This window comes from Phaethon aethereus (assembly GCF_964289735.1).
Source record: "Phaethon aethereus genome assembly, chromosome: 13".
Taxonomy (NCBI): domain Eukaryota; kingdom Metazoa; phylum Chordata; class Aves; order Phaethontiformes; family Phaethontidae; genus Phaethon; species Phaethon aethereus.
In genome coordinates, this window is record NC_138589.1 from 5,455,651 (window position 1) to 5,471,243 (window position 15,593).

Consider the following 15,593-nt stretch of genomic DNA (forward strand, 5'->3'; position numbering starts at 1 on the left):
CCCGTTTGCCTGCTCTGGGTTCCACAGTATGTGCAAGCCAGGCTGATAGGTAATTAAAAAAATTTGTGATATCATTGAATATTTTATTTTACTTCAGACTTTTATTATTACTTTTCACATGCTGATTTCTAATTTTTTTCTAAATTGTTTATATAGGTAAAGGTTTTGGAGGAAAAAACCCAGAGAAATCTGCAGTGCAATTTTAATTATTGGAAAAGTACATATATACAGTTATAAAAAGTTCTTGACACAGACTAGCTGTCAAGATCAGAATCCTTAACTTTAAAACTTCTAAAATTTTAAGGATATGAAACACTCTTAAAACTCTGATCCTCACTGCTTTGTAGATAATCAAATGACATATCGATTATAAAACTTCAGCTTATACCAACAACCCAAATGAGATGTCATTGAATTTATAGAACAAGTAATATTTTGACATATAAAATTAAACAGTAGTTGGAGTGTCATTGAAATAATCAATCAGTTATTTGTTCTATTTATATAGCTCTTCGAGTTTGCCAACATAAGAATTCTAATGTTTTTAATTTGACTTCTTTTTCATTTAAAGCAGCAGATACTCAGAACTGCCCCAGTCAGCACTTCAACAGATGGCAATTTAAATGAACTCCACATTACGATAAAATGTTGTAACAATGTGCAATCCGGAAAAAAACATCTTCAGCCAAATCCGTATGTTGTCTACAAGTTCTTTGATTTTGCAGACCATGATACTCCCATCATTACTAGCAGCAACAATCCACAAATAGATGACCATATGTGTTTCCAAGTGCCAATGAATGCAGATTTAGACCGATACCTAAAATCAGAACCCTTAACCTTTTATGTATTTGATGATGGTGAAACGGAAGAAGGTGCTTATGTAGGGAAAGCCACTGTGCCTCTTATTTCTTTGGCACATGACAGATCCATCTCAGGTAAGAATTAGACCTCTTTAAACTTAACAAAATCTTCACTTTCTGTTTCATATTTCTTTAAATCTCTTTAAGAACTATACTAAAGAAAGGCTCTTCAGAGGGATGTGGACAGGCTGGATCGATGGGCCGAGACCCCCTGTATGAGGCTGAACAAGGCCAAGTGCCAGGTCCCACGCTTGGATCACAACAACCCCATGCAGCGCTCGCTACAGGCTTGGGGAAGAGTGGCTGGAAAGCTGCTGGTCAGAAAAGGACCTGGGGTCATTGATTGACAGCCAGCTGAATATGAGCCAGCAGTGTGCCCAGGTGGCCAAGGCGGCCAACAGCATCCTGGCTTGTAACAGAAACAGTGTGGCCACTGGTGAGGCTGCGCCTCAAATACTGTGTTTAGTTTTGGGCCCCTCACTACAAGAAAGATGTTGAGGTACTAGAGCATATCCAAAGGGCAACAAAGCCAGTGAAGGGTCTAGAGAACAAATCTTACGAGCAGCAGCTGAGGGATCGGGGGTTGTTTAGCCTGGAGAAAAGGAGGCTCAGGAGAGACTTTTCCACTGGCTACAGCTACCTGAAAGAGGGTTGTTGCAAGGTGGGTGTCGGTCTCTTCTCCCAAGTAACAAGTGATAGGATGAGAGGAAACGGCCTCAAGTTGCACCAGGGGAGGTTTAGATTGGATACCAGGAAAAAATTCTTCACTGAAAGGGTTGTCCAATATTGGAACAGGCTGCCCAGGGAAGTGGTTGAGTCTCCATGCCTGGAGGTATTTAAAAGGTGTGTCAATGTGGCATTTAAGGACGTGGTTTAGTGGGGGACTTGACAGTACTAGGTTTATGGTTGGGCTTGATGATCTTAAAGGTCTTTTCCAACCTAAATGGTTCTATGATTCTAAAAACCTGTATCATTTATCTACTGTTCTTGTCTGACAGTATTTTAAATTCTAATGAAATCGTGGAAAGAAATTTTGCATCTCAGTGTTACTTAAGTCATGGCTAGTGAAAAGTGTGTGTCAGAGCCTTGAAACTGATAAATGATTTTTAATATAAAGAGTAAACTTGAAACATTGAAGAAAGAATAGACGAAGGGAGAGAAAAAGTTTCTAATATCTCTTTGGTTTACTGAGACAGTAGTAACAGAATGTTCCAGCGTTGTTGCATTTTAACTTAAATTTTAAAGTGATGTTTGTGTTTGTGATTACCCATCAACTGCAATGAATCTGAACAGGATGCCTGTACCTTGCAGGGTGGATTGCAATAGCAGGATTTTTTTTTCCCCCTCATCACATTTCCTGAGATTTAAGAGAAAGAAGTAAATATTTTTTTTTTAAATTCACAAGTAAAAAAAAAAAAAAAAAAAAAAAGAATCTGGTGTCCAAACATTCATTTATCATGGTCCTAACAAGGATGAGAAGTTTTCTAAACCCTTTTTTGTCCTCTATACTGGTGAAGGTATAGAATAATTATGATTTAATAAATAATTATAATTGGAATGATGTGTCACTCTAGCACTGACTAAATGCAATTGCTAATGAATTATTGATGTTTTCTTTTTTTGTTAGCATTTTAGTAATCTTTTTGCATCTGTCTCTTACCACTGTGTTTTGCCTTGAGAAGCCTACCAAATTTACCAGTTATGTTTCTCACGCTACTATATTATGAGTATCTTTCATTATGAGGTAGAAAGGCCCTGTTAGTCTTAACATCAGGTAGGAAGGGGTGGCTGAAAGCTGACTTTCAATATTTACTGCTTTCATAACTGACAGGATATCTGTGAAACAAAAATAGTAGGTGTCTTGAAATAACTTTTGAAAAAAGACATCAAGTGTTTCTCTCTGGCTCAAAAGAAATCTGGAAATATTAGATATCTTCTTCTACTGGTCCTTTTTTATGTTCCAATCATCTCTGGCCAGTCAACCCCCAGCCTGTACTTCTGCTTGGGGCTATTCCCAGGCTGATGCAGGGCTTTGCATTTGCTTTTGTTGAACTTCGTGGGGTTTTCATCAGTCCATTTTTCTACTGTTTGAATAGCAGCCCTGCCTTCAGTGCATCAGCTGCTCCCTGCAAGTTGAGATCAGTTATAAATTTACTATTTATAATACAAAAGCTGCTTAATGATTATTGCATTGTCAACTCTAAGACATTAATGAAAATTTAAAAATACGATTCCATAATTACCCCATTTAAATGGATAATAGGCAGAAATTTGCAAGTGAATTTAGGGTGTTTCTTCTTTGACAAAGATTTAGCAACTTACAGATTTTTAAAACCCTTTTATTTTCTTTTACACAAGTAAGTATTAGTAAAACATGGAAAGGTTTTAGTTGGATCTTTTGGAAGATGTCTGTAAGAGTTAGTTATCTGGTGTTGGATTATCTCAGAAACCTACAAGACATCTTGAACACACACAATAATCCAGTCCCTTCTACATTCTGTATTTTGGAATGTCCACAGTGTTATGTTGGATGTATTTGGACCTCCAAAACACAATATTTTGACACTATTTAGTTTCTAAAATGAAGAGTATTAAGTTACTTAATTCATTAATCCCATTCAGTTTTGTATTGCATTTTTTTGTATATGTATGAAGTAAGATAATTTAGCCAAGATTTGCATTTTGCTTTCAGGTACTTTTGAACTAACAGATCCTGAAAGACATGCTACTGGTACCATCACAGTTGAACTAAAGTGGAAGTTTGTCTACCTACCACCAAGTGGATCAACAGTGGCTGCAGACTTAGTGAATTACATTGAAAATGAGAAATCAATGGCAACTAAATTACTAGCAGAGGAAAAAACACAGACTCCAGCCCCGTCTCCTTCTTTTATTTCATCAGTGACAGTAAGTAATTTGACAAACTCATGGAAGTTAAGAGATATAAAAGACCTATTACAGCAGGTCATTTACTGTAAAATAACGCGTAGTATAAATACTTCATATAACCACCAGCTTCGACTTACTTTATGAAGAGAAATCTTTCTTGTGTCCAAAACTTTTAAAAGTATTTTATAATGGTAGATAACTGGTTAGCAAAAGGGCAGGGAGAAAAGGGAGGAGAAATAACAAACATGACATGTCTTCCCTATAAATTTAGTGCTTATTAATTCTCTTTCCAATGCGGATGTCCTACATGAAAGGTAGTCACGTGCGTGTATAACTTCAGGGCTACGGTTAAAATTTACGTCAGTCATAAAATCAGCTATTATTTCTGTAGTCTCTTAGAAACTCAGAACCCAGTCAGCTCGGGTGTCTTTGAGCCAAAAGAATTCTCAAGCAGCCAGACCCAAGCCATATGTACAGATATGTGTGGCGCAGATACACCTACTCTTTGTTATTCTGGTGCCTGGAGCATGGTGCTAAGATACTTCTTAAAAATCACTTGTAAATTAAAAGTAGTGTAAGGAACTTTTTTGTGTACAAAAATCAGTGGAAATGGAGGCTAACTTCTACCTTCATCAAGAGAGTAAAGCGTGAAGAGTAATAAACCACTTTTTCTTTATTATTTTTTGTCTTTTCTATTGTAACATCAGGACAGAAATATTTCAGGGTAATTTTTTTAATTTTGCAACTATTATCAGTCTGTTTTCTGTTTCTGTGTTAAAATTCTCCAAAGAGAGTGGGATGAGGAAAGGTGTGAAAGATATGGTAAGCCTACAGAACAAGAAAAGGAATAGAGCATTCCATAAAAGATAATAATAAATCATTCTTCCAAATATATGCGACCACAGACTTCAGTTCTACAATTATTCTCACCTGGAACTCACATTGCATTCCATAGATGTTCTGTAGAGTTTTATACCCATTTGTGGCTGAATTCTGAAATATATCTCCATTTGCAGGGCGGGTTGCTTATTCAAACAACATCTACATCATCTTACCTGTTTAGAATTGAATGTAGTGCAGTTTGGTTTGGAGAAAAATTAGGGTCTCTCAAAATTTACTGTGAAATAAGATGGTTGGAATATGGCAATAAATGGTCTTCAACTATTTTTGTTTTATTACAGAAACCGACACCCAAACCAAGGCAGCGTGCAGCTCAAGCAGACAAGAAAGTATCTTTTCTGGATCTTAGTACAACACGGATGACAGTAAGTTTTAAGTATTTTGCTCATGCATGTAGAAGCAAGAGAGACTACTTATGTCTCAGAATGGACAATTTGTAGAACTAATAATCAAGAAGACTCAATTATTTTAGCAACACAGGGCTGGGATGTTCCAGGCAGTGAATAATAGCATAGTGGTGCATGGGGCGGGTGGGTGGAGGGAAATACAATACAGGAATGTTTGTGTGACTTCCTCAGAATTGCTTGCTATCCTCCACAGTTTACAAGCTTCAACTTTCATAGATGTAGGGCAGATCCGAAAGGACCAATCAACTGTCTCTGCACTGTGTTTCTCAGCTCTCTGGCTTATTAGTTAAAGTGTCTTTATACAGTGTACCACTTGCACAGACATACAAATGGCTCTACAGAAACCAGCTTGATCCAAACAGATTCTGAGTATTGTGCTAATGAGATACACACTTTGACACAGTTCAGAGTCACCTCTTAAACGAGGTTTATCATGTGAGATTACACACACAGTGAAAACAGTTACACTTCTGAACTTGGGATGCACTATCTTGTGTACATCCTTCCAGACTCTAGGAGAGTCTGCATGAAACTGACTCAAACATATCTGCTGCACAGTGTAGATTTGCATTTGATCCTAAATAATCTGCCTTCAGAGAACTAAGAATAGGCTGTCTTTCCTCTTTTAATTAAATCCAGTAATTTAAGGTAGTTTTTTTAACAGCTAATTATAAAAGGTCATGAAAATTATTATTATTATTATTAGTTAATAATATTATGTTGCATTAATTAAAAGTTAGCTGTGATAATTTTTTTTCCATTTGTAAATGCCTTGATTGGATTTATTTTTTGAAGTGTTACCATGTTTTCAATTCACAGGTCCTTCTGCTATTGTTTAGTTTACCATGACTAGACTTTGTTTTGAGCCATATAGTATAGACTGGAAATAAGAATTAAGTTGATCTCTTGTATTTATTAACTTTAAAAAAAAATAAGTCAAATGTTGGTGAAATCAAATCTTTTGAAAGCTTAGACATGGAAAACGGAAATGTTAGCCATACAGTTACACACACAACATATTTCCAGCTGTCAAAACAGTAACATCTCGAAGTTTGACAGTTTTTCACAAACTAGGCTTTTCTAAAGGAGACAATACTTGGTTTTCTTCAGAAGCCTTCATTACTGGGTGGGCAGCTCCCCTAGCTGTTTTTAAAATCCAAGCCTCACTGTCTGGTTAAAGCAAAAGTACTGTTAGAACTAAATAATGAAATAGCTGAGGCTTCTCTGATGTCTAAATCTTGTGGTGAAATGGCAAGAGAGTGTCCATATAAGAGAATTAGAAGCAAAACAGATTAAAATTGAACAGGAAAAGTCTGTTTCATTTCCTGGTTCATCTTCTGAACAGCAGAGAATCTAGTTCTTTGATATCAATGTGACATATGCCAAAGCAATAGTTGTTCTGGGAAAAGCAGACTTACTAAAAAGTGGGATGAATGGTTTGACTCGGCCAAACCATTTGTAAGTATTGTCTAGCCTCATAGGTAGGAGCTATAGCAGAGGACAGCAGCAGTAATGTTAGTGCAGGGAAGCAAAGGAGGACATAATTTCTTGTCCAAATGCTTCTCCACCAGTAAATTTATACCTACTTTTGTGTGTTATTTGTCTTCTATATATTAAAGGATTCCCCTTATTTTACCCATAACTTAGGGCTCTGTTGTTGAAAGTAACATGGAACTTGCACAGAAGGTGAAGGCTTCAAGAATTCCAAGTGTTTCAGATGTATGAGATTATTATTCAGGTTTTGCAGTTTCATATAACACATTGCATTTGAATTCCATGTGTATGTTATTTATTCAGACTCAGGCATCAAAAGTCAAACCACAGTAAAGTAAGAGCTAAAAAACTTCACTGAAATATGAAAATGATTCCTTGTGATGACAATCTTTTTTTTTTTTTTGGTCATTAGAAAGGGAGGAATATCTTTACTTATTTCCTGCTCTGTTTAGATGAAGTTTATTTTTACTTCCTTCTAAAAATTACCATTATATAGCAGTTTCTATATGTCTATTATGTGTAGTTTCTAGTGGTGTAACACAACATTTAATGACTCGCTCTTATCTTCCTTTCGCTTCTCTACTTTGAACATTTACTTTCTGCATCTGGGGCTTTGACTGAAGTCTCCCTTCCACCACATCAGGTGGTATTGGTCAAGTAGAATAACAGAAAAGTATTCTCTCTCTGAAAATTTTATCCACAAAATGCAACTCTGTCACTGAAAGAATTCAAAAGAATTGCAAAACATTGGTCTAAAACACAGTGGTTAAGATATATCCTTTATGCCAAGGAGGAGCGTAAGAGACATAAAGTCAATTTTCTGTGACTTGAAAACTTCAAGGATAACCTTTATTTATCGAATAAGACTCTTCAGTGTCTGTTAACATCGCTTTGCTTTGTGTGGCTCCAAATGTGTTAGAATACAAGTAAGTCTTGAGGTCCCGTTTTCAAAACCTGGATGTTCTGTGGACAGCTTTCTGTAACAGAAAGTTACCTCATGGATTCTGAGGGTGGAAGGTGAGGCATCAGTGTCTGTGGAAAATTCAGTCCTAGATGAGAATTGTTGGATAAAAAGTAATGCATAGGTCTTCAGCAAGTTTCCGTGGAAGATGCCATGTCTGTAATGTTATATGCATTCATGAGGTGTTACTCTATGTAATTGTACTCAAAGAGAAAGAAGGGAATAAGATTACTTAAAAGTTAGTTATGCATTAAAGGTATTTTACCTTAGATAACATGTTTGTATTTTGTAGCAAAGCCAATTCTTTTTTTGTATGATTTTAGCTTTTGAAACAGAAAATATTGCATAATTTAAGTTATAAAATTGACATCTGAGTAAGGTGGTGGTGGATTCTTTTTTTTTTTTTTTTTTTGAAACTGAGTCTTGTAGACCTGAAAGAACTGAAATATAAAGGAATCTGGAAATCTAACAGGCTGTATATATGTTGACAGGTACCAAATTGTTATAATAGTTACGCTTTCACAAATATACATTGTTAGAGAATTGTCTTTCTACTGTATCAATTACTTGTTACTGCAGTTGACAACTTCTTACTGTTTCCTGCACTGCATAAGCAATATAATTGTCTAAAGGCTATGTATAATGAATGTGAGTCATAACTCTTCAAGTTTTGAACTTTAGTAACTTATACTATTCAAGGAGTGTTATAAAGACTGTAAGTTTATCTATTTTTATATAGCATGTGGTACATGAGGTTAAACAAGAAAAGCTAGCAGGTGATAAGGTGAAGAAGATGGCTGAAGAAACTCAACAAGAAAAAGAAGACCTTTCACATCTGTCAGAGGGGCAGTTGGCCAACCAAAGCTCAGTTACCTCTGGAGATGAAACAGAAATAACTGAAGAATTGGAACCAGAAGGTAGAATTCATTTTTAAGAATAAGTAACTGTATTTCCTTAATAAACCTGTATCTCTTTCCATTTTCTTAGGCATTTCTTACTAGCAGTGGGAGCTGCCTCATTATGAGAAGCTTTATGACAGAAATGATACTCTGGTGTACTTTATCGCTGAAGCTGGATGGTGGATATGGTGGTGTTATTTTCTTCCCAAATGGAAACTGTATTGTAATTGAATGCAAAAATCTGGTATCTGACCTAGATTCATAAAATATTAAGGGAAACCTAGCTTCTGTTTTAAATGTCTTTATATTCTCCCTTAGAACGATGCTGTTCTAAAGACTATTTTAATGAATGTGCTCCTTCAGATAACAGCCAATGCTGATATTGGAAATCCTTTCAGACAGTGAGAGGGGTAGTATGTCTTATCACATCTGTGACATAAAGTTCTTAGAGGCAGATTTATTTAAAGATTATAAAAGCTGGGTGATCCTGTTCCACCTTCAAGCTTAAACTGTTTATCATTGAAATAAACGAAGTCCATGATTCCAAGTGCTAAAATTTTACGTTCAGTTTTTTGGAGCATCTGCATAAGAATGCATCAGAAAAATTGGAAAAATGTGATGTTGAATCCCTGTTGTGTTTATAAGTAATTTGCTCTGGAGAAAAAGAGACCTGAATGCTTTAGAAAATAATCCACCTGCAAGCAGAACTACATTATTCTTTACAAGTGCATGGTGTTAAACAGAGTCAGAGGAAATCCACAAATTCAGGCCATATTCTTATATAAAGCTAACTGCTGTTCATACTTCAGCTGATGACAGGACTTAATAGCGTTCCACTCATCAACTTTCATCTGGGAAACATTACTGTTTTTTTAGCAAATCAGAAAAAAAAAAAATACAGTTTAGATGACTTTAAAGGTCACTGATTTGCCAGGGTTAATCTTCTGCAAGGAAGAGAAGATTTACCTGGCACTTGTTCTTTACTTATTAGAAAAGTAAATATATTGCTATCAGGTTTCTCAGCATGGAAGTCTCAGATGGACTACAAATACAGGGGTTTTTAACTACATTGATTTCCCATTTCCCCCCCCCCCCACAGATCAAGATGATAGACAAGCAAATGATGCCATTGAATCAATAATAACTGACAGTGATGACTGTATTATTTCAAGTCCAGTATCCAAGAATATTAAACAGGTGAGTCAGAGTATTTATGGCAATTATTTGGTAAGTCTAAGAAACATATTTTAAGCTTAATGTCCTCTAAGATTAGCTTTGCTATATCTAAGGTCAGATTCGAAGGCATTTTTAACAGATGTATGTTTTCCTGTTTCCAGTTCAAATAGACACCTTTTCACAGGGGAAAAAAACATTAATCTGACCATATTGTGCATGTGATTTATAGGTGTTTTTTTAATAGAGAAATTTGTTATCTTTTCCATTATTGTCATACACACTTAGAAGTAGACATTTCTAGTTTCAGTCTGAATTCAAATTTTAGTCCTGCACAAAATCTCTCTAATCAAAAATAACTTTTGTAACGTGAATATCTGAAGAACTTAGTCTTGTTGTTCAGTCTTACCTGTTGTCTTTATGTGGGAAAATGTGCTTTTCTGCTTTTTACATTGCTTTCTGAGGAAGGGGACAATAATGTCACTTGTCAAAGCCTGTAGTAAATCTACAATGCTTAGCTACCTGCTGTGTCTCATCCCACTGTGTTGACTTGATTGACTGTTGTTGAAATGGCGGTTGCATAAGCTTGAGGTTGTTAATAACATGCAAAGTTTGCATATATTTTCTAGTTCATCCACATAGATATCTTTTTGTTCCTGACTTCCCAACAGTTTTAGAACTGAACATCAGCTTTGAATAAAGTCTGCACATGTACAGTATCCAATCACTACAGTGTACTTCTTTTTCTATTATTATTTGTGGGCGTGTACAGTAATGATATTGTCTTGAATTGTTCTTAAAACCTGCAATTAATGAGTATAAAGTCATATATACAAAATAACAAAGCATAATACAAATTTGGAAAATTTACTTTGAACACTATTTCAATCGTATAGTTCTCAAAAAAATAAGAGTATTTCATACTTCTAGATCTAATGTTGACTGAACAATCTTAAATATAAAACTAGCACTTAAAATCAATTATAATACTTGTAACAGTTAATACTTCTCTGATCTGTCTTAGTCTTTTTTTAAAGGACCAGGGGTATGCTGTTATAACCTAGAGGTAGTTTGATTTTATTTTTTTAATCCTTTTTTCAAGCTGTGTGACAACTTATAAAGTAACTATCAACATGAGAAATATTGCTCCTTTTTTTTTTTTAAGTTGTAGAAGGGGTTTAGAAATGCTATCACTCATATGCTGCAGAAAGATACAGAAGGTACTTTTGAAGACAAAATAGCATTGCTTATACATAAAATGTTAAAAAATTGTTTCATCTGTAATTTTGGGAACTAAAATGACTGCTACTCATCACCATTAAGTCAAACTATAATACAGTTGATCTATACATTTCTAGTCGTCCTGTATTATATTTTATCAAAATTATTTAAGAACACCTATGAGAGGATTTTGAGTGTAGATGCATTTCAGGTTCATTAAGTTCTACCTCTCTCCATTGATCTGTTCCTTTGGTAACAAAGTGCATGTTCAAGAAGAATAAGACAACGAAAGCTATAAACTATTAAGCCAACATGTTTTATACAAATTGGATTTTAAAAATAGGCATTGGTATATTTGAAATCTTGGGTTAATTATAGAATACAGCATGAAAAAAATGTGATTGAATTTGTATTTTTTTTAAGATTAAAAATCAGTGCCTCTTATCTTTTGAGATAAATATCCTGCTGGTAATCAAACACTGTAAATAAGACTTGTGATTTTTAGAGATCGTTATGCTAATTATCCTATAAATCTGCATTGTATGCCAAACTGTTTAAGCCATTTAAGATCATACTGTTTCTTTTTTGCATGTTGAAAATTAGACAGTTCATGGTTATTTCTTAGATATGTTGATCATAAAGGGTATCTAACAGATTTTCCAGTACTTAGCTGTACCACTTGCTTCCTTCTCTTTTCTTCTTGTCTATGATGTATAATTAATCACAGATTACTTCATTTTGTTTCATTTCATTTACAACATTTATGAGCTTCACTTTGTCGGTATGAAATGCTTGTCCCCTTCTTTCCTTTCCAAAGTGGTGTAATTAGTGTTAGCATCTTTTTTAACAGGCTACATAAAGTTTAGTGGCTGGATTAAATCAAGTCATTAACATAATGTGCTATACAATTTGCCCCTATCTCTTTTCGTTTCCAGTACATCAAAGTGCCACAGAGTGCCAGTGTAATTGGGCCTTGCTAGCTTGTCAGGTTCAGTCAGGCTGATGGCTGCTGCTTTTACTAAAAAGCTTCCAGGCATGATAATTAATAGAGAAAAGAAGTCTGAGAAATGTAAAAGTTTGGACAGTTCTCTATGAATATTTCATACATTTGAATAATCAGAAGTTAACATTATCAATTTGATGTATAATACATTGATTAAAAGCCTTGTTTTAGATCCTCAAAATAGACATCAAAACTGGGAATTTGCATTTTCTTTGGCATGGTCTTTATATTTTAAAAAATATATTAAAAAAGAAAAATCCTTTCTCTTCCATCCCCTTCTCCCTTTCACCCCCATGTCTACACTTTATCCTTACAGAAGGTAATATAGCATTAAATTATCACAATAAAATTTACTGCTGTCAGCTTCCAAGTTGTTTTAAAATGTACCCATAAGGCAATTACTGGCAAAACCAATCTATTCGGTGGTGGTACCCTTTTTTCTATAGGTGTGTTTATGTCTCTTTTTTTTGTTGCAGATACTTTGAGTGCATTATCTTGCACTAATAGCAGTTTCTTGAAAACAGTCATTATCAGTTCCTGTAAATTAAGATCTCTGAGTCTAGTTAATTTTGACATGAAAATCTTTCTTAAACACCATTAAAAAGCAATACCAGTTGCTTGTGGTTCTGCTGGTCAGTGAAACATGTTTGTGCAAAGGTGGGAAGATATAAAGCATAAAGCTTATGTATAGCAAAGCAATAATTACTTTTCCTTTTATTTTGCCTTTTTTGTACAATTACTTGAACAGTGCATTTCCTCTTATGAGGTATCTGCATTTGGGCAAGTAAAAGCGCTGCACCAGCGTATTTAATAAAACAAGAAATAAAATTCCTGAAGTCATAGAACAGAATATAATAGAATCATAGAACAGTTTGGGTTGGAAGGGACCTTTAAAGGCCATCTAGTCCAACCCCCCTGCAATGAGCAGGGACATCTTCAACTAGATCAGGTTGCTCAGAGCCCCGTCCAACCTGACCTGGAATGTTTCCAGGGATGAGATGGTTCTAACTTATCAGAGTAAGATAAAAGTAACTTATTAAAGCTTTATAGTCAGTATTTTCAAAGACTACTGATGGGTCTAAGATTAAAAAAGAGCATTTGCCATTCTCCACCTTTAAGGTGAGTGTTTGCTATTATGGTCACTGTTAGACAGGAACTAAAGTAAAAGAGAGAAAGTTCAAAGAATACAGGAAAAACCTAAATTGTCTTTTGCCACTGATAAAGTTTGAGATGACGGTACTTTGAATAGATAGTACGCTGAAATGATGGATTTACAACTTCTGGCACTTGTCAAATATACTTTAATAATTAGAAGCACGTACTACAAGCCATTCTTCTTGATGGAAGAACTGAAAGAAGAGGGAGAAATAATACCAAAAAACCCCAAACACCAGCTTTTAAAATTATTCAAAACAACAGGTAATTAGGTAACCCATTACTTTTTAGGTATCAAAACTAATAAGTCAGAATATTAAGTAGAAAGTTGGATTAAAGGCTGAGTGCATGAAACCACAGGAAAACCATCAACAGGAGCCACTTTTAACCTATCTGGTAATATTTTTGTGTGTTTATGAAGATGAATGCTCCTCAGTTGCTTACTTGAGACACTATATTTATCAGAGCTCATCGACGTGGAAGTAAGTTGTGGTGACTTCACAAGTAGAAAGGACTCTTTTTCTAACTGGAGGTCCAAAAAGCAAAGGATGGGATTTGAAACTAAATTTGACTTTTGATTAGCTGAGATATATATCGCCAAGCATAATTTTTTTCACCCTATGGGTAGTATGAGACAGAATCAAATTAATTAATTTTTGCATGTATATACTGTCTCCATACAATACTATAATGGCAGGGCCAGTGAGGGGACAGTATCAAATGTTAAGTATTAAAGCTTTAAATAAAAAGAACAGCTGTATTAAAAATATGCAATATTATATATTTTTTTCACTACAGATGCACTCTTAACAAATGAAAATGCTGTACTCATACTTCTGCTTTCTTACCGTACTAAGGGGTTCTTTTTTTAAATGGATTAACTTTCAAATACAGATTTTTAAAATTTAATTTATTTTTTAAATCAAACCAGAAGTCTGTGAGCTATATATAGACAAATACATGCATAGATATATACAAAAGCAGAAATCCTATTTTATTTGTCTTTAGTTTTTTATGTAATACGGCTACTTAATTTTATTTCTGTAACTGAAATGTTGACGTGTACCAAAAAATGTACAGAGTAAGACCTCTTTTTATCACAAAATTTTCTGCCTTTCATGCTTATTCACCTAAGGTTCATGTTGCCTTTTGAAATGAAGGTTAATTGTACGTTTACAGAGTTTGAATTACTTAACTGTGTGACTAGTTAGTACTGATGTAGCTAATTGGCTTTGAGATTTGATAAAGTTTGTATTTGTTTTTTATTTTTTCTGTGGTATAATCAACAGTGAGTGTTGAAACACTAAAAAAAGAAAAAAAGTCATCTCCTCTTTGAGACAATCTGCGGTAAAGAGGGGTGTAGCTTAGTTCAGGACTGTAACAATATTGCTTATGTGTCCCTCCCTGCTTCTTGGCGAGAAAATAACACTCCAGAGTTAAGGAAGTTTGTACCTCACCAGTCAAACAGCTCCAGATATATCTGGTTTTTTGTATTTATTAATCCCTAGAAACAGTTTATCTTTAAAAGCTGTTAGTTGAGGCAATGCCACAGGCAAATTGCAAAACCAAATCTTTAAAAAAAAATTCAGCTTCTGGAGAAACATTGAACAAGTTTATTCTTCAGAAAGAGGGGGGGGGAAGCCATTTGAAGGGAAGAAAGTATATTATTCAGGGGATCAAAAGTTGTATTATGAGCAAAGTGCAAATGTGACTTCAAGTTCAGATGTATAGTTGCCATGGTCATGGTGGGAAAGCTTCAGATCCCTCAAGAACTTAGTATTTTCTGAAATGCTTGGTGTCTTATACTGAATTAGAAATTGCCTTTTCTGAAAAAAATCAATGTATTGATGAGTATGTTACAGATTTGCATAGAAGAGGCAATACCTAAGAATTGAATTTGCTCAAGCTGTAGCTACTAATTCATGCCTTGGAAGATATTAAAGACGAATTCGTACTCTGAAAATGATGAATTTGGACTCTGCAGTAGATAAAATGGCAGCAACCAGAGACGCCCTTATTGTCACAAACAGATTTTTTGTTTAGTGGGTTCTTAATTCTAGATAGAGCTGAAGGGATTGCAGCGAACCTTACTATGGTACTAACCTTGTACCATTGCATTCTCCTCCTAGCACATGGCAAAGAACAGTGATGCTGGGGGAAGAATATATGTGTCTTACTCTCCTTCACAGTAAATCCAGCTCCAAAAGAGCTATTGAAGAAAGAGATCCCTTTGCCCCAGGTCTTAGGGAGAGGCTACAGTGTAGTCTTACACTTTTGTAGGTCCCATCCATTTGGAGAAGGAACAGGGAGCATTGCTGTATCCCTTTTTCTGTTCTTGCATCTACACCGTTATGGGGAAAATCTAAAAATAGAAGATGGTGTTCCATGAAAAGTCACTCCATACAGTTAAGGACTAGAAAAATTCCTTGTAACATGTTTTTTTATGTGTATATGTAAGATGTTGCCCTGTTAATCATAATTACTTAACGAGTAATGTTTGTGTGTCTGACCAGTTAAATTAGGTTGACATTCCTGTGATAGCATTCCTTTGCAGCTCTGTTCGGACATGCTTAATAGGTTTATCACAGGAACTTGGCACTTGTTAGAGGAAGAGGGTACTTTCTCATA

General features: G+C 35.0%; 1 protein-coding gene across 3 annotated transcripts in view; it reads left to right on the top strand.

Annotated features, from left to right (window-relative positions):
- The window catches only part of RPGRIP1L (RPGRIP1 like), a gene marked incomplete at both ends in the record, with an annotated part of 70,648 nt that overhangs the window by 36,056 nt on the left and 18,999 nt on the right, over positions 1-15,593 (top strand). The window contains 6 exons of one of the 3 annotated variants that reach the window (XM_082005775.1): positions 572-938; positions 3,556-3,770; positions 4,934-5,017; positions 6,707-6,778; positions 8,254-8,431; positions 9,513-9,610. In XM_082005775.1, coding sequence (XP_081861901.1) covers positions 572-938; positions 3,556-3,770; positions 4,934-5,017; positions 6,707-6,778; positions 8,254-8,431; positions 9,513-9,610 — 1,014 coding nt within the window. Of the gene's footprint in view, positions 1-571; positions 939-3,555; positions 3,771-4,933; positions 5,018-6,706; positions 6,779-8,253; positions 8,432-9,512; positions 9,641-15,593 lie in introns of all 3 variants that reach the window. The other 2 variants (XM_082005776.1, XM_082005777.1) reach the window with 2 other exon arrangements.